The 23737-nt window shown below is 43.7% G+C and overlaps 2 protein-coding genes across 4 annotated transcripts in view; one reads left to right on the top strand and one right to left on the bottom strand.

The window, feature by feature from the left end:
* The first annotated feature begins 9358 nt into the window (after positions 1–9358).
* Positions 9359–16763, top strand: LOC135238403 (SAM pointed domain-containing Ets transcription factor-like). The gene is made up of 6 exons (XM_064306256.1): positions 9359–9812; positions 12896–13290; positions 13744–13941; positions 14585–14632; positions 14947–15081; positions 15466–16763. Exons 2-6 carry the CDS (start codon positions 12912–12914, stop codon positions 15642–15644), a joined length of 939 nt encoding a protein of 312 aa, XP_064162326.1. The 5' UTR covers positions 9359–9812; positions 12896–12911; the 3' UTR covers positions 15645–16763.
* Positions 16764–21632: 4869 nt separating this feature from the next.
* LOC135237334 (protein kinase C and casein kinase substrate in neurons protein 1-like) overlaps positions 21633–23737 on the bottom strand; it is a 57530-nt gene continuing 55425 nt past the window's right edge. For all 3 annotated transcript variants that reach the window (XM_064304409.1, XM_064304410.1, XM_064304408.1), the window contains one exon: positions 21633–22855. In XM_064304409.1, the coding sequence (XP_064160479.1) occupies positions 22746–22855 (110 nt within the window). In that variant the 3' untranslated portion in view covers positions 21633–22745. The remainder of the gene's footprint in view (positions 22856–23737) is intronic.

The raw sequence follows: 23737 nt of genomic DNA on the forward strand, positions 1-23737 counted from the left end.
TCATATGACATATAATGAGCCTGGAAAGCTGTGCTTACCCAGATGAACGTGATACTGGCTTTACATGAGAAATGTTGGTGGAAACAATGCATGTATCACCTACATTCTTAGTCACAGGACTGAACTGTGATAGGGTGGCCATGTTTTGGATTTCAAAACAAGAGGGCAGGGGTGGGGGGGGGGCGGGTGTTATAAACTAAGGCCACTTGTTTGTTTATGTGTAGTCTATGGAATGAGCAAAACCCTAACCAGACTGCTTTAGTTATTTATAAATCTCATCTGGACGCATATTTTACAGTCCCAAAAAGAGCAGGACTGTAATATCAACACGGACTGTGTTTCTCTGTGTTCACAACTGTTGGGCCAACGTGGCCGTTTGCTCTGCTTTCAGGTTTCTGGGATGAGTGTGGTTTTGTGTCCGTGTTCAGGCCTCTGGATTGCATTCGTAGGTGTTCAGGTCCTCTGGTTCTGAGCAATTGGGTCGAAGGGATCTTTCAGCAAAGAGGTCCTGACAATCAAGACAAACATGAGATTTTTTTTCCCCCTTGCATTGGCTCTCACCCTTAACCATGTGAACAGGGCAGGCCCCATAGATTCCTGTTTTCATTGGGACATTTACCTCTTACTGTCCATGACCGAGTTCACCTAAAATGGCTGCCCTCCTACCTGCTGCACATATGACAGAAGTGTGAAATTATTCAACGAGTACACTGACCAGAACAGCTGTTACAAGTGATAAAGTATCGCTCTTCAGCACCAGCTCAAGGCAGATTTAACATACCTGAACCCTTATCACCCTGTTATAAAGACACAAGATAATGAATGAATGAATTCTGCAAATAAAACAGCAAGTGGACCATCTGTGCTGTCTTGCCACCACACCCAGGAGCGTGAAATTTTAAAAAAATTTAAAAAACAAAAAAACAAGAACGTCCCAGTTGAGGTCTGCAGCCCTTAACAATTACCAGGGAAAAATGTCAAGAAACACTAACAAGAAATCCTTTTATTTCCCACTATCTGTCCGGCTGTAAATCTCCCTGACGTTTTTACGGCCTGGTAAAACCACACCGCCCGCAGCGCAGAGATGCCTCTTCACGGGGCTGTACGCAACGTTCGAGAGCGTTTATCTCCCAAAAACGTGTTTTTTTAGCACAAATACGGGTCACGTGAAAATTTCTGAACATCTGAAATATTTTTTGTATTCGTTTTGGTACAATGTGCAAGCTCGGCTGGATCGAGTGTGTCTCAAAGCTTTCTCTTCCCAAAAAATAGCCAGGGGGCTCTGCTGAGGAACAGGTGTCTTCTTTTGAGGTAATACCTGCGATAATGATGGGTTAATCAAATAAGTGGGGGGGTGGAGGGGGGCACAGAGATGTGGAGCCCTTGAGACAGGATTCCGGATCTTTCTGTTTGCCGTTTGCTTTTCCCGTTGCTGCGAGCGCCCGTGCTGTTACACGGAGCCCATCTTCAAAAATTATCGTTGCAAGAAAAATTATGTATTGTAAAATTTCACACTGTACGATGTCCAGACTTAATTCTGCCCCAGTGACTAGTGGAGTGCTGCAGTGAGCTCAATGTCACAGTGTAGTTCCTACATTCCAGCTTTTGAAAATATATGCTCAGATGCACAATAATACAAAATTGAGGAGAAATATGTAATCCAATGTGCACGCAAACTGAAATGTATTTTTTTTTTCTGTTTCCTCACATGTAATACAGTTAATGGCCATATCTTGTCAAATGGCAGAAGACAAAAGTGTTGCCTTTAAGGAGGCATCACTGAATACAGTTTACATTACCCACAATGCATTGGAGAGGGAGTACAGGTATTGGTAAAAAAAATTTTTTTAATTATGAGCACAAAACAATGCTCTCCCCATATTTACGTTAACATGATAATTTTATTTACCTGTGTCTTTGCTTTATTGTTTTTACGAAGTCTCTGTGGTGTGCCAAATATGTCAAATACCCTCCAATGACCAGGAAATTAATTACTGTCCCCTGTAGGGGGCACAAGTCTCTGGTATTAATCTCTGGAACCATAAATTCTGCTATGCTAAAACCTAACCTACACTACATTTAATAAAAATAAAATAGTATTTTTCAAAAATATTTTCACTGCAACATGTTTTTTCATGTCATATTAGGCACTTGAATTATGTCAAAAATATCTAAATGCTTCAATTTCTTTTTTTTGTGTTGCCGAGTCTCAAGAGGATATGGAAATGGAATGACCTAATTAAAAAGGAATGGTTCAGAGGAATAAGAGCGGGAGGAACTCAACTCAAACTGTGTGCCCTAAAGAGTCTGCCCCCGTTTTATCTGTTTAAAATGATACACGGAGGACAGGAATGTGGGAGGACTGTGTTTTGGTTCCCTCCCTACAATCAAAGAAACAGGGAAACAGTAGTAATCCTCGGTAAACATAATATCTGGCATAATCTTGAGCAGTGTGGGGAGCTTATCTGGGTGCAATCAAGTCACGCCCAAATTGTGTTCCGCAGTGGTTCTACTGCGCTGCGATACGGTCGATATTTCAGTCATATCTTCCTCCGAAGACCGCGCCCACCCTGTTTATGATATGTGTCAGCAACAAGATAGTGCCACCACTGTGTTTTCAGCGTGAGTGTGCTGAATGACGTTGAGTGTGCCGCTCACGTAGGAGTACGCCATCTTATTGTGTTTGAACTGCGTGTTTAAGGCACTTGTTGAACAAAATGCGTTTAAATTTGTTTTTGTGATTGAAATGTCGGCGAATAGAAAACAAGTTTTACTTTCTATTATCTGTGTGTTCGCTTAAAAAAAAAAAAGAAGATATATCTTGCCACTATAACAGTAGGTGCGCTCTGGGGGGGGGGGTGTCAAGCCCAGGTCTCAGTAAAGCAGCTTTGCGACAATACCCTTTGTGAAAACAAGTTTTTTTTTTTTATTGAATTGATAAAACTGGGCTGGGGGGTGAGGGTGGGGTAGGAGTTTCCTGATGCCGTTTCGGACGTCATCTTCAGCACAGCTTATCAGACAGCGCTCTGTCTGCCGCACACACACCCTGGGCAGACACAGCAGGCAGGCAAGTCCATGGCCAGGCCAGGCCATATGGTGGACGACGTGTTGAGCAAGGCTATGGGCGATTATGAGGATTGCGCCTGTTATTACCGCTATAAGGAATCACAATGGGTGTGAGATGGGCTAGTAAGTACACAAGGCCATGCACCCACATGCGCACGCACACACACAACACACGCGTGCAGAAACACACACACACACACACACACACACACACAACACACGCGTGCAGAAACACACACACACACACACACACGCATACATACACATACACACACTCATGCACACAGACGAGCACACACACACAAGCACACACACACACACATACACGCACACACACTGAGCTGCTCTGCCAATTAAGGAAATGGACTCAGGGAAAATGATTGACCAGATTGGCAAAGGGGATGGAAAGGGAATGTTTTCTCCCGCAGATCTGTTTCCTTATAGTTGCTTTGGAAATAACACTGTTGCCTAATACACTCTGACACGCGAGGGTCCGTTCGCAAAGTGGCTTCACGGGCATCTGAGGAAGTCTGGTGAAAGTTTCACGCATCGACAGTCCCAGCAAGGACAGGCTCTCTTATTAATGACGTTTGATAATGTAGTTTGCTTAAATATGAATAGCTTAAAAAATGAAATAGCTTAAGAAATAGCTTAAAAACTGTTAAAACAACCTGAGATGGTTTAGTGTCGATACGTTGGCATACCTAGACAATGTAAACTCCCCCCCTCCCAAATGGCGGTCAACAAAATTAGTCAGATTAATACAAATGGGTTGGTGCGAGACCCCCAATGCCCCGAGCTGTGTATGACTGAACCTACAGAGAGAAAGATTAAAACTGCCAGCTTCTTCTAGCACGGGGGGTTAGTTGCAGTTTCTTTGTCTGTCAGGGATGGTGGTAATTAGTACCTGTCGCGGTGTGGGCCTGGTGATTTAGTTAGTGCCATTAGACAGATTAGGCTGGCCAGACGATCGCCGTTGAGCCGGACGGGCTGGTTTTTGATCCAGATGTCCTCCGTTCGCTGTAGCCTCTCGCCGGATGCATATCGGCCTGGCATTTGTGACGTTAACAAAAACGTTACGTGTAAAAAGTAACTTAAAAATTTTAAAAAAGTGAATTCAACACAAACGTTTCCTGTATTCGTAAATCTTATTGGTCATTTACATCACACAAACCGTATTAAAAAGTCTAATCTCGGCTGCAAATCAGCCTACACCTTACGTTGCTGGAACACCCCCACCCCCACCCCCACGCCCCCAACATGTGATCAAATCTACTCCCTTTGTCGACGATCACAGTGTCTTCCTTTTTGGAGCAGTGGAATTGCCTACCCTAACACAGGCACACCGTGTGTGTCTCGGAGATGGGAAAATAGTACTTGGCTTGTGGACCAGTATATCAGAAAGATTATGCTCATAATCAGGCAAGGCACTAATGCAGCGGACAGTGCCAATGACTCTGAGGAACCTTATCTGGATGCTGCTGAAGAACATCTGGATCGATAGGGCGGAATATTATCATATTATATTATAATATGATAATATACCATCAATATATGTCCATTCCAGTGGCCACCTGGGCTTTTGCCCAGTAATCCAGGGTAAGTGCTGTTCTCTGTGACGCCCGTGAAGCTGCAGGCTACACTTGCAACAGCACCTGTGTCCAGGGGTCAGAAAGTAAAAGTCCTCCCGCGTGTTTCTTCCACCCATGAACTCAGTCCAGCTAATTTGACTACTAATTTGCTCTAGCCCCTAGTTCTACCTCCTGGCTGTAGAACAGTGCTGATAAGCAGCTCCAATTGATCTGGCTGCAAAAATACTGAGGAGGAATTTTAGTTTCTGAAACGGAATTTTCCACATCTGAGTAAAAGTCCTCCCGTGTATTTTTTTCCACCCATGAACACAGCCCAGCTGATTTCACTATTTAGTTCCACCTCTGGGCTGAAGAATTGTGCTAATTAACTAATCCAGGGGATTTTACACCTCTTCTGTGTTTCATTTTTAGGTCTGTGAAACATGACATCCCAGGAGGAAGTTGTCAAGGGTAATAACATACTTTCCTGGTAAAAATTTAAATGATGAAACAAGCAATGTGCATGTTTGATCGGCAGTCTATGAAACGGGTAGTCAATCCAACCCTAACAAAGCGCACCTCATTCAACAGCTAGAGATCTACCGTCCTGTAGGTTTTCACTGCAACCCTAACAAAGCCACACCTCCTTCAACAGCTAGAGATCTACCGTCCTGTAGGTTTTCACTGCAACCCTAACAAAGCACACCTCATTCAACAGGTAGAGATCTACCGTCCTGTAGGTTTTCACTGCAACCCTAACAAAGCACACCTCATTCAACAGCTAGAGATCTACCGTCCTGTAGGTTTTCACTGCAACCCTAACAAAGCACACCTCATTCAACAGGTAGAGATCTACCGTCCTGTAGGTTTTCACTGCAACCCTAACAAAGCACACCTCATTCAACAGCTAGAGATCTACCGTCCTGTAGGTTTTCACTGCAACCCTAACAAAGCAGCACATTCAACAGCTAGAGATCTGGAGCTGCGGATTAGTAGAATCAGGTGTGCCAGATTAGCAGTGAAATGAAAACCTACCTGATGGTAGATCTCAAGGAACAGGGTTGGGCAGCCCTGCAAGAATTAATTCATGCAGGTAGATGGAGTGCTTCCAAAATACCTAAGGAGTAACAAGAACATCTGTCTCTAGGAAACAACCATCTGTCATGTAGCAATCTATCATATTTTAATCTAGTCCTGATCAGAGGCTGGTAACAGCTGTGATGTGTTCAGGAAGTTCAGTTTATGTGAGGACGGAGGCGATGTGATGATAAAATGTGGTAATAATGCTCAGAGATTACCCAAACACCCCAAGGGTGTCAGTCATGGACGTGGTAGAGAGTTATAAAGCACCTTTCTCCTGTCATACAGCCATTCTGTTCTTCTTGAAGAATACTTCTACACAATACATTACAACTAATCATTCATAAATTACTGGAAAAATGTGCATAAAAGATGCTGTCCTTATCAGTTCTCATGTTTCTGATTTTTTCTAATCATTTGGTCATTGGTCAAACATATCTGTCTATTTTGTTATGTGTTAACTCAAATTGTTGGCGTTTTTTTTAAAAACTTTTTTGTAATACTTCTTGTCTGCTTGTCAGTATGTTTCTCACCATACCTATTTGTTTGTAAAGCATCTCAATAAAAAAAGAACCGTAAAAGGGAGATTAACAAAATAAAATAATTCAGTTAATTTGTTTGAACAAGTGCTGCTGAATTTATGAAGAATTCAAAATTCAAAAGAAAGGCCAGTGAATGAGATGCAATGTATCATGTACCACAGGGTTGCAAAGATAGAATAGCAGTGAGTTCCTATTGCTTTGCATTAGTAAGGAAATAAATATATACATTTTAGCGCTGAAATATCACAACATTCTTGCGAATGCACAGAACTGAAACGGGTTTGAATCCATGACCCTTTTCTGCAATTATAACGGCCTCTTTCAAAATAACGTACGTGGCAGCACATCTGATTACTACTGACTTGAGTTCATTCAGTTGTTTGAAGAAGACATTCCTGAATTGAAGATCACATCCATCCAAGACAACGCATGCAGGGGCAGCAGCCACAGCAGACACTCAGAGCATCTTTGACACAGTTAAACTGTGTAAAGAGCACAGAGTGAACACAGGGAGTGTTTGGGAAGCATAGGTTTCTCAGTTACCAAAGATTTACCAGGACATAAGACATGAACCAGACCTGAACAACAAGTTAAAACTCAAGATAACCGTGTGACGACCTCTACTTTACGGTACAAACATCCATGCTCTTAAACATTTGTAAAGATGTCCGCATATTTACAAGGAATATTTACATTTTTCATGATTTTTTTTCACTTTTTTTTTATTTTTTAGAATTATGCAGGTACCGTATTTTTGTGCTCCTGAGAGTAACGCTGATGCTCTCCCCTCTAATGTATGTTGCTCTGCACAGGAGTGTTTGCTGAGGTGTTTAGTATGTAAAGGAATGTGAAAGTAATATACTGCCTGGTGCTGGGCTTCTGGTTCTTGCTTCTGGCCTTGAAGTCATTTCCACTGTTAGTTTTTCTAAAAAAAAAAAAAATATATATATATATATATATATATCCAAAAAAAGTACAAAAAGATGAAACATGTTTTAGTATGCAAATGTTTGTGACACATCAGTTGGATTACTTTTGATGTTACCCAGCGTCAGCGTTCGTGGACAGCGATTTCGCACACACCACCGAGCAGCTATGAGGATGGAAGTACATCTACACTAAATCATGGCTTCTATTTGCATGGCCGTTAGTGAACGCAGGAACGATGGTTTTATTGGCCTTATATTCTTGGGTGCAATTTGTGCTTTTTGGGGTAGAAGGGAAGTTTGTGACAGTTTGAACAAATGAGTCACGGTCATTTGGTGACTCACTCACTCAAACAAATGTGACTTATTTGCCCTCCTTCTCAAATATATTTTGGGCACAGTGCTTTGCTTATTGTAGTTTACATGATTAGGAATTAGGTACACCTTATGTGTACATTCTAGGATCTTTGTACAAAGCTGATTTTAATTAAATTTTACCGGTTGGCACACGGGTTAGGAAGAACTCCAGACTAACAGGCCCAAGGTTAGTTTAAATTATTATTCGAACAAGATAATGATGCAAAGCAAGAGCAGGAAATCAATATTATTCACTCCCTAAGCTCGGCCATCTTCCAGTTCATATATATAGTACCCTCCATAATGATTGAGACATAAAACATATTTTTTCTTGATTTGGCTCTGTACTTCACAATTTTAGATTTGTAATCAAACAGTTAACGTGTGGATAAAGTGAAGATTCTCAGCTTTTTTTCTAAAGGTATTTCCATACATTTTGGTTTCACCATGTAGAAATCAAAGTGCTTTTTTATATGTATTTGCATTTTAATTTGCATTACCAGTTTTCAGCCATCAATCAACATGCTGATTTTGAGGAATATTTCCATGAGCCTTGTAATTTTCAGCATTGCACAACTCTGAATGTTAAGCTTTTGACCTTTCTGAACACCAGGTTTCCCACTGAGGTGTTGTTAGAGAGAGATGTAACTGCCTGAGGACATGTTCTTGTTAAATTCATTGGCTACCATTCATGAAAAGTACAGCTCAGAACTTTTTTATTGATAATTTCATTGATAATTTAAAAAATAGCATACATTTTGGTTCAAAATAAACATGGTTTCTGTAGCACGACTCAAACATATTTTATCTCATATTTTATCTAAAATATTTCAAACTGTTCTTCTTTGGAAGATTTTATTGAAGGAACAGAATTACGTGTGAGAATACATAATATATATAAATATTTCAGGACTAAATTATATGTTTAACATGAATCAGATTAGTTCACATTATGACCTATGTTTTTAATTAAATATATGAAATGTATTGAAACTATATATTATTTCAATGTACCAGCCATTTGGTTATGATTATTTAAAATCTCAGATCCATAGGCATTTGGTTACTAATGAATCACTTTTCAAAAATCACAGGAACACAATTTCACAGGGCAAATTTGATGGGCTTGTATGTGGTTAACATAAATTTGAATGTGAATTACAAAATGCAAATCATATTTAAAACATTAGTTCTGGCACAACTCCAGATGAAAAAGAAAAACTGCAAATGGCGGGGAATGGAAACTGTGATATTATCACAGCTGGGCTCCATTTTATCTCAGCACATTCAATAAATAAATTGAAATTCGCTTCACATGAAAAATGGGGACTTTCATGTCATTTCCCAAATTGAGTGAATTAAAGTCCAACAGACCGTAACTCTAAATATGATTCCGCGTCATTCATTCATGTGGTAAGAGTTAAATTGTAAATATAATTTAACAAAATACCTACACTAGAGCTCGAAGGATGATTCACGAAATGCAGAAATATGAGATCATAACAGTGAATAAACTGTGGAGTGGTGCCTTTCTCGCCCAGAGGATATTGCGCATTAATACCCCCCTACTCCAGGAACAGCTGTGACACCAACGGGCCTCGCAGGGCCAAACAATGGCACCGTATTGGCTTGTGTGTGTGTGTGTGTGTGTGTGTGTGTGTGTCCGTATGGGGGAGGAGGGAGGAGGAATGGAAGGAGTTTTCTCCAACCTTTCTCTGGAGGAAGGGCCCCGTACGCACATCGTTTACACAGGTAAATAAGGCTCCATTATAAATACTAGCCGGAGTCAAATGGAGCAGGCATTCCTTTACACACACACACACACACACACATGCGCGTGCACACACACACTCTCAGTCTCGTATGCGCACACCCCCGCTGCCAGCGCAAGCATCGTCAGATGGGCTGAAGAGCGCTTTTTACTGGTAGAGTTTTGGGGAGAGTAGTCGTTAGGCTGCCAATCACAAAGTGCACCTTGTCCTATCGGCTGGGGGAGGTACAAGGACAGGGTCGCTCGCAGACTACGGGCCGCGCTCAAAAACCTTCCTCGCCTTGGAACCTGCCTGTGCCCCTGCGCCCCAGCACCGTCCCAGGACAGGACACCGAGGAGCTCCGCATCGAGTTTTGGGGAGGGAGGCACACTTTTTGCGCCTTCACACTTCTGCAGAGGAGAGGGAAGCAGAACCAGGGCTCCGTCCTGTACCCCTCCCGGCGTCGAGAGATCCACTCACGGCTGGACAAGCACATCAGCGGAACTCACCTGGGCTCAGGTAAGCACGGACGGGGCACCTGCACTGTAACTGCCAACTGCCGAGGTCAAGGGTGGAGCAGCACACCGCAGCCAGCTTTAAAAGGATTGAATTCCGTTACTATTTTTTAAATTAAACCTAGCAACATACCGGATGCAGTGGCTTGGACTGTCAGCAGGTACTTGTAGCGTATCAGTGTATGGACCAAGAAAGATTTAAATCAAGGTTGGCTCAAAGCCCATGTGAGGTGGTGTTGATGTGCATGTGATCAGTGAATATGCCACTGGGCAATATATCGAATGCAAGCTATCTTCGTCCCCATTGAAAAACAAATTTTAGAAATATTATAACAACAACAGTGACAAGAAGACAAAGAATCGTAAGCATATGGTAAGTAAATGGAATTCAGGAAACAACCAGATTTATGTTTTACAGCAAGTTCATTCATATTTGACAAGGCCTGGCAGCTATTTTTTGTCTCAATGTGTTTAGTTTTATGTTGATGTTGGCTCATGATCTGTTGTTATGTTAATTTAAGCAGACTCTGCTTGAGTTGACAGAGCAAAGCTGAGCAATCTCAGGACAGTAAAATGACAGGTTTCCACTTTCATTTGATCACAGATAATGCGGGGCGGAACTGGACTGTGTCATTAGGACAAGTTTCCAGCAAATTACGATTCATCTTTTTCACCACCACACAAAATCGCTGGTTCAGTACAGTATGCAAAACAGCCCGTGTCATTTTCCAGCTGAGGCCTTCAGGGTAGCCCGTACGGAGGAAACAGCCAGACACATGTTTTACAGGAAGATCAAAGACGCTTGACAAGTCCTTTCAACAACCCCGCTTTCCAAGCAAAGATGTTACTCAGCGTCGTGGGACAGAGCAGGGTTTCAAACGAAGGAACGAATCCTGCTACTAATTCTCCGTACTTGCGCTTTTAAAAGGTTATCTGTAGGTGCCCTGATGGTTATCAGCCAGTGTATTACACACAGTTACAGGGTGCAGGTCAAACTACACGCTTGAGGCAGATCGAATCGCTTCTTCCAGCTGGTCGAGCTGTCATGTTTAATCATTGCGTCTAATTAATTGCCCCCCCCCCCACCCCAATGGGGGCATTTGAAGGGGGGAGGGCCTTCAAATGCCCCCATCCCACAGAACAGCACCCGAAATTGCACAATATTTAATTTGATATCAAAGCACATATTAAAAAATAGTACATTCAGATTTGTAATACCGACCATTGTAAACCTGCAGACAGACACACACACACACACGCACACAAACACATGCTCGCTGACACCCACCCACACACTGTCTCACTCTTTCTCTCTCTCTACACGTTGCACGCTATGTTGTAGTTTTATGTTTTGATTGCTGCTCTGGTTCATAATCTTAGACAAACACTCAGTGAATTACGTACAGTGTATCTTTACAATGTGAAATGAACTTGCACTGAACACCTGGTGAGTGTCGGCATCACAGATAGGACATTACTCATTCATGCTGAAAGCTGTGGTAGAAACAGACATTTGTGGTGGGAAAAAATTTCTTTCACAGAAAAGATTTACACATTCTTCCTGAATAGTGGCGCAGATTCCATTGATGCATTTATTCATATATTAAGTTCAGATATTAAAAATACCAGTTATGCTACGACAGACTCTCTGTTCCCATAGTTCCTGTAAAGACACAAAATGTCCCTGCAAACCTCCATAAGTTGAACACAAGGCAAACAGACCAGCCTTGCAGTGCGTACACACACACACAACTTTAACTCTTTAATCAAATAAGTGAATGTTTCTTTGAAATTGAAGTGGAGGAGATGGGGAAAAGGAGGGCTTAGGGTTCGGTTTTAATTACTAAGTTTTAATACTTTCTCTGTTCAACTGGGGAAATGCACACTGAATCTCCCAATCAATGCAATATAATACTTTAAATTGAACTACCAGTACTTCAAACCAATAGCTGTGTGCTTAAATGTACACACCAGAAACCTACACCAACACCAACTTCACAACCTTGACCACATTATAATGTCTATAATCTGTGTTTATAGCAGTTTATGACAGCTGACCATACTGCTGGTTTCGTGAGCAAGGATTTGTTTACAGTTTATTATTTTATTTTTTTTGCCTTTCTAAACTGTGACCTCCTATTTCAATATGCAATATCTAATACAGAATTACCATTGAAGTGGCAGTTTGATGTCTGGGCGCGAACACGGTTCTGTTTGGATTAACTGCGTCCCCACGATGCCAAATGCGCCCATTTTTTTCACCCCTCCCCTACGAGACAGAAACTATCAGTTTAAAATCGAATCCCTCCTTGCTCTAACCGAAATAACTGCCTGAACCTTAATTAAACGGTGTTCCGCGCTGGTTCCCAGGGAAACCGCTTTCCCCAGCTTCTGTCTCCCAGTCCTGTCCCACACTGTCCATCCCCGCCTGACCCCGGCAGGGGAGCAGACCACACCCCAATTCCTTTGAAGCCTGTAACATCTACTGAAGCGTAACCCAACTCATTTACAGATCAGCCGAGAGCTTAATCCCTTGCCTGGAAGGTCTGTTTGGATCTTTTTCCCCCTCTTTGGATCGTTCTTTTAGCCTTTCGGGAGGGGGGAAAAAGCTAATACTGAGTGTATTTGCTGGACTAACGGGTTTAGCTTAGCGCAAGCTGTTACGAGACCACAGCGCATGTGACAGGCACACACACACACACACACACACACTCTCACATTCCAGTCTGGATCAGCAGCTGTCTGCTGAAGCAGGACTGGCAGATCATTTTTTGGAAAGTGGGATAGGAGGGGGGTTGGGGAGAGGGGGATCAGTGACAGGTATGGAGTAATTTGCATGAAAGAGGGCGGGCCATTTTTGAAGAGACAGTCAGGGCTCCCCCTCTACTATCTTCCAAAATTAAAATCTCTGACCGGTGTGATGGATATAAAAGTGGGATTTTATATCAAGGCGATCAGACGATGGACCAAAGCAATGATGTAGTGAGTTGTTCACTGGTAGCCATCAGCAGTCTAATTGTGGGTGAATGAGGTACCTACACCTAATTTTTAAACTGCAACTGCCGTCTGATCTTTTCCCCCCTTCAGAGAGGTGCAGGGGGTCATGGGGAACCCGGACGGGGGCATTGTCACGCACCCCTCCCTCGCCGTCCTGGACATAGGGGACGCCAAACCCCCCCACGGCCTGCCCGCCGGTGCCCTTGAGCGCCACCCGCAGGGCGTTTACCTGTCCTGCTTCGACACGCTCCTCAGCGAAGACGTGGCCTGGCTCCTGAAGGCCCCGGAGGCCCCGGACGCCCCCCAGGCCCCCGCCGCGGGGCCCGAGCAGTGCCCCGTCATAGACAGCCAGGTGGTGTCCCCCGCCCAGGTGGAGCTGGAGGAGCAGGTGGAGGACGGCTCCCTGGAGCAGGTGCAGACCCTCGTCGTGGGGGAGGTGATGAAGGACATCGAGACGGCCTGCAAGCTGCTCAACATCACGGCAGGTGCAGTAGCGCGTTGCAGCCAGCTAGATGGCGCTGCAGTTCAGGGTTTTGTTGCTAATGTGCATTTTGACTAAGACGCCAATGCTCTGTCACTGAACTCTTCTGAGTCTATAGTTGAATCAATAAAAAAAATGCTACCTCTTTCTGGAGATATAATTTGCCATAGAGGACATTACAGAAAATTAAAGCATTCATTGATCCGGCTGATTAACCCATTAAGGTGTGGGATCACAAATATGTTCTTAATGAAACATTCTAATGCTGATGTAACAATCACTGCTGGTAACTGAAAGTAATGGAGCTCTAGAACACTTAGACAATGTTTGAAAAACATTCCAAAAAATGTACACTTCAAAAGGACAGAAGTTTATTGAATCCGGGTCACAATCCATGCGGAAGAGAAGTCCTGGTCGTTGGGGGTTGACTTTTTTTCCCATTTCCCTCCCCTGAAAGATCCCATGGAGTGGAGCAGCGGCAACGTGCAGAAATGGGTGCTGTGGACGGAACACCTGTACCGGCTGCCCCATGTGGGCGGGGCCTTCAAGGAGCTCAGCGGCAGAGACCTGTGCGCCATGAACGAGGAGGACTTCCGACAGCGCTGTCTGCCGAGCGGGGACGTCCTGCACGCCCACCTGGACATCTGGAAGTCAGGTACGCAGGTGGGGCTCTTTTCTGGGGGTTGCGGGCTCAAATCTCAGTGACCTCAGTGCTGCTTTATCCCATTCAGAGCGAGCTGGCTGTGAATGGCTTCTGTTAGTATATAGTGCAGTGTGTGGCCCCACTGACCTGAGGGAGGATGTAACCCTGGTTGCGGAATACCAATTGGATGGAAAATAGGGAAGCGCATGTATGAATTTTAAAATTTGATTTTGAGGAAATACTACTACTATGACAAACTACTCAAATACTAACAAAACTCAGTATGGAAGGTAAAGTGTGGCATTGGTGAGACAGATTCACGGTCAAATCCAGCTACCCATCCTCCATTCATGGTCACCACATTCAGCAATCGGTACATTCTCTCCCAGCAGCGGCAGGATAAAAAAGGCATGGTTTGTGTTGGAGCAGTTCAGTGAGTGATTAGCATGCTATAACATTAGCCTGATATGAAGGTACAGTGAACCAGCCTACAGCCTTCAAAGCCCTTCAGAGTGAATCCTCATCACTGTCGGTACAACACCTGATTCCAGTGTTCCACGTTTCAGCATCCAAACTGACTCCATCTCTTTCTTGTTCTTTCTTTGTTCCTCGTTCCCTCGTTCTCTCTCCTCCCTCCTTCTTTAAATCCACTCAGCTGCGTGGATGAAAGCCCGGTGTACATCAGAAGACAACAAAATTGCCGGTAAGTTGAGCCTTTCTTTCAAATGTCAGAAATCAGTACCCGTGAGCTGACAGAACTGTGGGTGACTCAGACGCAGTGTGGTAGTTACTGCCCTCCTTTCAGTGAGTCGGATGAGACCATTGTGACCTTTAACTTCAGCCCCATCGCTTCATCTATATGACATGTTTTATATTTTGTAAAGTATGATTTCATGTTGCAGAAAGTGTATTTTCTTAGTTGTTGTCACAGTTATCAGTTTTTTTAAATGCTTAATTTAAACATTTTTTGTAATGAATAACTAAGCCCCACCCCCAACATTCTTATTGGTTCTCCAGAAGGGGAGGAGCTATGGGCAGAGGCTGACTCCTCCTGCTCGGGGCAGCCCATCCACCTGTGGCAGTTCCTCCGGGAGCTGCTGCTCAAGCCCCACGCCTACGGCCGCTGCATCCGCTGGCTCCACAAGGAGAAAGGTGGGGCAGGACGGGGGGTGGGGCGGGGGGGACAGGGGCAGAAACAGGGGGTGGGGCAAGGGTGGAGACGGGGGTGGGGCAGGGGGCAGGGGCGGAGATGGGGGGAGCAGGGGTGGGACAGGAGTGAAGATGGGGATGGGACAGAGGTGGGATGGAATAGAGGTGAACGGGACAGGGGTGGGACAGAGGTCTGGAGGTCAGGGAAAGTTGGGAGTTCAGAGGCAGAGGTACAGTTTTGATTGCAGAGGGAATACTGAGTCCAGCCTTGCTTATAAGTAGAAAAGTTTACCGCCAACATCTTTTTATTATTATTATTATTATTATTATTATTACAGAGGCTAGATTACAGTGTGTAATGACCCACAATCCGCCTCACTCCTGCAGGCATCTTTAAAATCGAGGACTCGGCGCACGTGGCGCGGCTGTGGGGCCTGAGGAAGAACCGCCCGGCCATGAACTACGACAAGCTGAGCCGCTCCATCCGCCAGTACTACAAGAAGGGCATCATCCGCAAGCCCGCCGTGTCCCAGAGGCTGGTCTACCAGTTCCTGCACCCCGTATGAGCAGGGCGGGACGGAGGGGGTGGGCCGGGGCCGTGAAGAGGCTTCCCCCCCAAACTCCTGAGTACCCCTGCTCTGTCAGGGAAATGGTCTTAGACCAAAAAAAAACAAGCACACCCCCCGCCCCCCACCCCCCCCTTCAGCTGGCTTGGGTATACACATGCACTCCAAAAGCTTTCATTTTACAGCGGATTGTCCAGGGGAGCGGGGGAGGCCAGAGCCATCGTGACTCATGCACACACTGCCTGTCGGTTGCCGTGACGCGACCAATCGCAGAAGGAGAGCCGGGTGGGAGGAGCCACAAAGGTCCCTGGTCCTGGTCCCTCCCACCAGGAAGGCCAGCCAGCCAATGGGAGGCTGACGGCACAACGGACAGCGAAATGACTGAAATCCAAAGTGCCCTTCCAAAAACGTCCCATAAACTGCTTCCTCTTTCGTTCTGTTGTTTAATTATATATTTTTTAACCAGATTGTTTTTGGTCGATGTCTTGGCATGAAGGCCTTCATATTTGGAGGGAAAGGCATATTCAGTTCCTTACTTTTCAAACCTAAGATGGCAGCTGCCTTGTTTTTTCATTGCTTGGTTATGATGACCATATATTGAATTTTTTTTTAAAGAAGACAGGGGTGGCATGGCATATTATGAACATAATGCTAGGGTTTTTGTTTATATTTAGTCCATGGAATCAGCAAAGCTTAAGTGGACATTTTTAGGAGTTTAGAAATTCCCCTGTACAGATGTTTCAATCCCAATAAGAGGAAAAAGAGGAACAGCTGGTCAGCCTAATTACATTGCTGTGAGACCTGACCCTTTCATAGGAATGGTAGCACCCTTATGCAAGAGAAGGTCTTCATTAATATTTCGCTTTTCAACATTTTATACTGATTTTTATTATTGGTTTACAGTGAGTAAATCATGACGATTCCCCACACATCTACACACTACAGAAGCTTTCATTTCTTTCTGAAAATGTGGCTGTTGATGTTGTGCTACCATGTAGAGCTGGTTATTTCTGGCGGTTGTCCAGAAAAACAAATGTATTTGAATGTATGATTTCTTGTTTTTGAATAACAACCCTGTTCACCTCAAGCCTGTTGGCATTAAACGCACTGCTTCACAGATCTCTGTTTTCGTTTGGCCAAGAAATTTCATGCAACTGGTTATGAATCAGTTGTAGGTACGTATACATTTTAAAAGTATTCACCCCCACCTTAACTTTTCCCTCATTTCATTCTGTTGCATAATTTTCATGACTTAATTTTGTTACAATGGACTTATAACCCTGCTCCAAAGAAGCTTCAAAGTTTTGACAATCCTTGTATAACCATTTTTTAACACCTTCATCTCAAACTTCTATTGTGCAGTTTCTTGCTTTTTCTGAGTGTGACTGATCTAATCTGCTGTTTAAGTTGCGAGACCTCACAAAGTCAGTGATCGTCACTCTGCAATCACGCAATTGAACACAGGTGGATTTTAAATTAACATAAGTGGACCTCGTTAACGTATTTAATGAAAACAGAATAGACCTGGGCCCAGTGTAGGATGTGAATACAAAGGGGGTGAATTTTCAGGCCTTCATTTTTCATACAATCTTGAATACATCTAAATACTGTTTTTCTTTGTGCCATTATACAATATTACTTATATAGGAGTAGAGTGAGTGGTACATGGGAGAGTGAAAACTGTATGAAGGCATTGTATATGAAAAATATCACCAAGTTTGTAATAATTACTTCTACATTAATTCTGCATTTGCATATCAACAGAACCTTTAAAATGGATGCTCCAGTAAGTACTAGAGAGCCACAGGGAAGCGAAAATCGGACAGACAAGGCACCAACTAGGCATTTTGAAAAACCGATTCATTCATGCTTCATACGTCCATTCATTTACGTTCTCAGGTGTGCAGGTAGAGGTGTAAACATGGATGTGTTACGCAGCAACATTTCTGGCAGCCTTTAGGTATGACGTTCATTACAGTCTGGTCCTTCGACAGTAGCATATAATACTTTCTGTACTTTAACTATACGCTACAAAAAGTGTCACATCCAGCTAAAGCACTAGGCTTTCAAACAGCTAAGTTAGGCTGACCAGATGTCCAAAATTATTATTAATAATAAATTATCCAAAATTACCAGACCAAAAATTTCCATCCAGGTGGGATTTCTAAATTCCTAAAACGGTCCGGTTAGGTTTTGTGTGTTTCTCAGACTGTATATAAACAAACAAAATAGCCTAGTATAATGCTCAAAAGGCCCACTCAAGCCTGTCCTCTTTTTCTAAAATGTAATTTATGGTCACCCAAAGCAAGTACCGTAAATTTACGAGCACCCCATAACAGAGTCCTGTATGGCATATTGTCGTCTGACGCCCCGTCCTTGTATATTTACTGTCCTTTTGTACTAAGAAAATGTGGGGGAAAATCCTCTTAACAGAGCTGCTAAAACTGATCTGCAGGGAAATATATCTGCTAAACTGTACCTGCCATAGAACGTTTCAGTGTCCCCCAGGGTACACCAGTTTGAGTTTTAACTACTGTAGGGGAGTTAGCCAATGCATCAGAACAATGCACTTGTCCATTAGATCGCACACTGTGCTGACACAAAGAGGTAATAATAATAATATTATAATAATGATTATAATAAGCCATTTTTTACGAACTACCTGCACAGATCTCAGACAAGCGATGGCCTTCTCTCCATCTGGTGGTGAAAAATATTCACTGCAGTCCGTGGGCAGCAGTACCTAGAATTCCCTGTCCAGTGTTTGAGTAAATTTAATTAATTCCTGTCCCATATATACCTCCTGTCAACACAGCCTCGTCCTACTGCAGCTACAACCGCATATATTTCATGACTGCAATTTAACATCACTCCAGTCCAATGAGCCAATGTAATGCGTGGCCAGACCAGTTACACTCAAATCTGGCCCTCAAAGCCACCAATACTGCCGGTTTTAAATCTTCCCCGTCTAATCAGGACTTACTTACACCTGGAGCACCAGGTGAGTTAAATCTCTGGCCAATCAGTGCCGTTAATCAATCAATTAACTATCAGGGAGACAAGAAAACCGGCAGTACTCCTGGCCTCATGTTCCAGGTTTGAGTAACCCTGCCCTAGGCTGTAAGGTCTGCTGTTCACAAGACATTAAACCAGTGATCTTCATTCCTGGTCCCGGTGAGCCGCAGGGTCTGCTGCTGGTTTTCGTTGGTACTCTGCACTTAATCGATCAATTAAAGCAGTCCGTTCCACTGTTAACTCACCTCACCTGGTTTCCTGGGCCTGAATTGGTCACTCATATTGAGGCGAAAACTAAAACCAGCAGCAGACCCTAAGGCCTGTCAGACGTTCACACTTAAATAAAGGTTAAAAAATGGATAAATCAGAAAGGTTTAGCCACAATCCAAGAATAAATCACACAGAAACTTTGCTTGTTTTTATGTTTTTTCAACAAACTTTTTTTTTTTCCCCTTTCAAACCAATATTGCTTTTACATCTTCACAACAACTTTGATTCAGGTTCATTTTTGTAACTATAATCATTATCATTATTGGAATTATTTTTTTATTTTTTATTTTAACCTTTAAGATGAACAGGCACAATACTAGATTGGAGATAGGGTTACAACACTACAGTCTAAACATACATACATTTTCCAAGACTGCTAAAATAGAGTTTCCACAACACGTCCCCCTGCTTCCCCCCCCCTCTCCTTTGCAGAAGGACAAAAGAAAATTTAAAAAAGCATTTACAAATACACTTTTCTTAACTGGTCTGTGTGTCGCTAGATTGCACGTTCAGCTTCACACAGTTACACAGTTACAATATAATATATTTTTTTAAATTACAGTATCATATACAGATCCGGCAGCGGGAGTCCACTGCACACTCAAACAGGTCAACGACGGCGTCACAATTACAGTAAAATAAATACGGTATGGAGGCTGAGCCAGTCTGAGACACACTCACATACAGGCACACATGCACACACATGCATACACATGTGCACGCACACACACGTAATCAGCACCCGGACTACGCACACACACCATCAGCACACATGCACACACATACACACGGCATCTGCAGATCTGAGAACGTGTGTGCAATTACTAATAGAACTTGAGTGTGTGAATATCTGAGTTCACCCAGTGTGCTCAATATATTTGTACACTTGTGCCTGCTGAGTATGGTGTATATACTCCTGCGTGTGTGTAGACATGTGTACGTATCTGTGTATCTGGAAGTGTGTGAGATAAGGGACTGAGTGTATTGAGCTAAATCTGAAGACCTAAAAATGAATAATACGCACCGGAGAGCATTTCCTCCCATAAAACCATGTTTGGTAACAAGCCCCACCCCACCCCACCCCACCCCAGAACCCCACGGCATTGCATCCTGCACAAGGACAGCTTTCACATCTCAACGTCTTACCTTTCTCTTCCCATCGTAACACTCTCTGCGGTTAGCGATAGCGCACCGCTCCTACAACCGGCCTTAAAAGGCACAGCTTTTACTGAGGAAATGCCCCTCCCAGGAAGAGCTGGAAAGTCCAGGCGTCAGAAAGTAAAAGTCCCGCCGTGTGTTTCTTCCACCCGCAGGCTCAGCCCAGCGGATTTCACTTAATTAGTTCCACCTCCTGGCTGACGAATTGTGCTAATTAGGAAATCCAGGTGATTGGAGTAAAAATACTGGGGAGGACTTTTACTTTCTGCAACCTGGATTTTACACCTCAGCATTGATCTGTTACCTGGATTTCTGTCCACACGAAGCTCAGACCACACAGGATGCAGAATGAGTGCATTTCATTTCACGGTTAGAGCGTATGAATAATATGGCTATTTGAATAAAGTTTGAGATGAACTTTATTGTTTTGTATAGTGGTAACCCTGTTCCTGGAGACCTATCATCTTGTAGGTTTTCACTCCAACCCTAACAAAGCACAACTCATTCAACAGCTAAAGATCTGCATCAAGCTGCTAATTATTAGAATCAGGTAGTGCCAAGTTAGGGTTGAAATGAAAACCTGCAGGTTCGTTGATCTCCAGGAACAGGATTGGTTACCACGGGTATTGTAGATTATAACATAGAGCAGAACTGCTATTGCATCACTTTTTTGTTCAATGTGGATTTGCGATTTCAAGAGCACATCAAAACAGCCCTACCATTTTATAGAGCGGGGTAAGCATGGATTCGCTGAAATGTGAGCTTGACAAATGAATAACCTGAACTAATCAGACTGAACATGTGAGAGGAAGAAGGCCAGCCAATGAGCTCTCCTCTTAAGTGTCTATACTGAAAGTAAATAAGATGAACAAACTACATCTGGCTGGAGATACAGTATGATTTTGTCCCACTAGGTGGTTTCATGCACAGGGAAGGGTATTTTGAGGTGAAATTATGAGAGCGCAAAGATAGATCTTCCACACTGCTGCAAACGTCACAGAACGTCACACGAGAAAATACAACTATAAAGGAAAGAAAACGCTGCAGAACTGATGTTAGGGGAACTGACCACAGTTTAGCTTTCCTACAGGTCAGGGTGCTGGTTCTGCACTGTGCGGAGAGTCTAATGGGGAAACCAGGCTGACAGATAAAGTCGCTGCTCCTGAATGACCCTGAGACGTGGGTTCCAGAGTTTGTTTGGCTGGATTTTGTAGTGGTCAATAGAGGCCATAACTCTTGGTGCTTTGAGTTGTAATTGTTCTGGACCTCAGAAGCATGAAAGTACAGTGTTTTCTGGCGTTTAGGATCTCTTTGTTAAATGGAAGACGGTAAGAGAGAAATACCAGAATGCACTTGGGGGGGGTAGACAGGTTGGGCACATAATGGCAGAAACTGTGGCCTTAACAGATGTTGGAATTGGTTTGGATGGAAAATAGCCTAGGCCATTTTAGCTTCTTCAGAAACTATGGCACAATATTAACATCTGGGTGTGTAGCGGAAGGGTGGGGGCATTATGATGTCATCAGAATTTTTTTATAAAAACCGCAACAGCTCTCAAACAACTCGAAACAGGAAGTGATTTCTGTAAACATAAGATGGATGATGAAAAAGAGAGAGAAAGAGAGAGAGGATGGGGTAGCATGTAACATTTTTTCTCCTCTTCCATGCACGTGTGCTTTATGATAAAAACATCATTGAAAAAATAAAGTCCAGGAGAGATCGGTATAAAACGAACGAGTCACTGAAAGACATGAGGAGATGTTAAGAAAAAAAGAGGTTTCGCAGATCAAAAAAAAAAAAGCCATCGTTTCCAAGGAGAACGTTCGAGCCGTTGTCTCATCACCACATTCCCGGCCTCAGTTCAGACTCCGCTTAAGGGATGGAGGAGTGGGGATGGGTGGAGCCAACACCGATGTCATCCAATCGCAGGGGGCGCACGCCGCGTAGCACATGCTGCTACGGAAACAGACTCGGACACGGAGGGAGAAAACAACCGTACACAGCTGAGCACGCACTGCCGACAGGAACCAAACCGAACCAAACCCACAGGGGAGAAGGGAGAAAAAAAATAAAATAAAATAAAAACATCGTGTAGCTTTAGCTACACCGAAGTACCGATGCAGGAATGAGGACTGTACACGCATAGCATCGAGACCGCTGCACAAAAAATGTCATCAAATATACACACCGCACACTGCATAGCTCGTTATGGCTATGCGGGCGCCATTGACTACATAATACTCATATTGTTATAGGAGAACATACCGCTACACAAATGTCATATCGTTTGCACAAAATTCATATTGAACACGGGTACACAAAAATGCAAAACGTATCCCTGCACTTGCCTGAATGGTGGTATATTGACAGATAATATATGCGTGTAGCCTACTGTTACTGTATGTTCTGTATAGTTTTTTGAAGACCTTCCACATGCCTGGCAGGACGCATGTGATCTGTGTGTATACTGTCTTTTTCTGTAAATGCTAAAATTGTGTTTACGTGGACTCTGCCCAGCCCGTTATGTCTGGCAATGGGGGGGTGGGGGGTCGGGGGTGGTGTAGCTCTTAGGTCTCTATGTGCAGTATGGTTGGACAGTCCAGTCTGAGATTCCTCCGTGGGGGTCGTCCTCCTCCGCCCCGCCCCGCCCCGCCCCATTTAGATAGGCTCCACGTAATTCGCCGGGTACAAGCCCATCCGGCCGCTGTCCAGGCGACCTTTGCACCAGCCCTGCTCGTCCTCGTCCTCCAGCTTCATCAGTTCGTCCCCTGGGCGGCAGAAGGAAAGACAGAGGCTGGTAAGTTTAGCTCCGCCCCCACCGATCATGACCTCTTCAATTCGATTTGCATACCACTTAGTACAGAGAGGCTGTCGAAAATATGTAAATTAAGACTGGATGGCTGTACTGCAGATGCAACAAGCAGACTTCATTTGAGGAACCTTCCATTGCTTGCAATCTAACACCTGAACTATTTCCCTGTATTTCTTTTTTGTCTTTTGCTTTTTTAAGTAGAGCAGACAGTCTGCCCTCCTTATGTATTTCATTCAGACTGACGATGTCAATGTAAGGGCTAATTTAGTATTTATGGTCAGAAGTTGGCATGGAAACCATGAATGGATAAGGCCCTCTGTGCCCACCTCTGCATTACTCTCCAGTCTAGCCCCGGTAAAAATAAAACAAAAATCAACTAAATTAATTCATTTCAGCCCTTTAAAAAATAGAAAAAAAAAGAATGCTCCTTCCTCATTCATTTTATGTGCAGACAAACCACATTACATTAAAAAGCTGTAAAAATAGTCCTTTGCCTTTTCTAAACTGGAGTCTCATAAAAACCTTTCGCTTTCTCCACACCTCCAGAGAGGCAATCTCCATATATGAATATTAAACACAAACGGTCCTGTGTCAATAAGCAAGCGCAGCTACGATTTTCTCAGAGCTGCAGGAAAGGAACTAGTATGTGCTGTTCCACAATATCGTCGTTCAAGATAACAATATAGTAAAAAAAAAAAAACTATACATTTCTCAGAAGCAACCCAAATCAGGGCCTGTCCAGGGTGTATTCCTGCCACTCGCCCACTGCATGCTGGGATAGGCTCCAGCCACCACCACCCCCCCCCCCCACCTCCCCCCGCACCCCTGACCAGGGTAA

The sequence above is a fragment of the Anguilla rostrata genome, chromosome 13 (assembly GCF_018555375.3).
Source record: "Anguilla rostrata isolate EN2019 chromosome 13, ASM1855537v3, whole genome shotgun sequence".
In the NCBI taxonomy this organism is placed as follows: Eukaryota; Metazoa; Chordata; class Actinopteri; order Anguilliformes; family Anguillidae; genus Anguilla; species Anguilla rostrata.

Coding starts and splice junctions, on each gene's coding strand:
- LOC135238403 (XM_064306256.1), top strand. CDS start 12,912: ATGGGGAACCCGGACGGGGGCATTGTCACGCACCCCTCCCTCGCCGTC. Junction 14,633..14,946: donor AGAAGACAACAAAATTGCCG/GTAAGTTGAGCC, acceptor TTGGTTCTCCAG/AAGGGGAGGAGCTATGGGCA. Junction 15,082..15,465: donor CTGGCTCCACAAGGAGAAAG/GTGGGGCAGGAC, acceptor TCACTCCTGCAG/GCATCTTTAAAATCGAGGAC.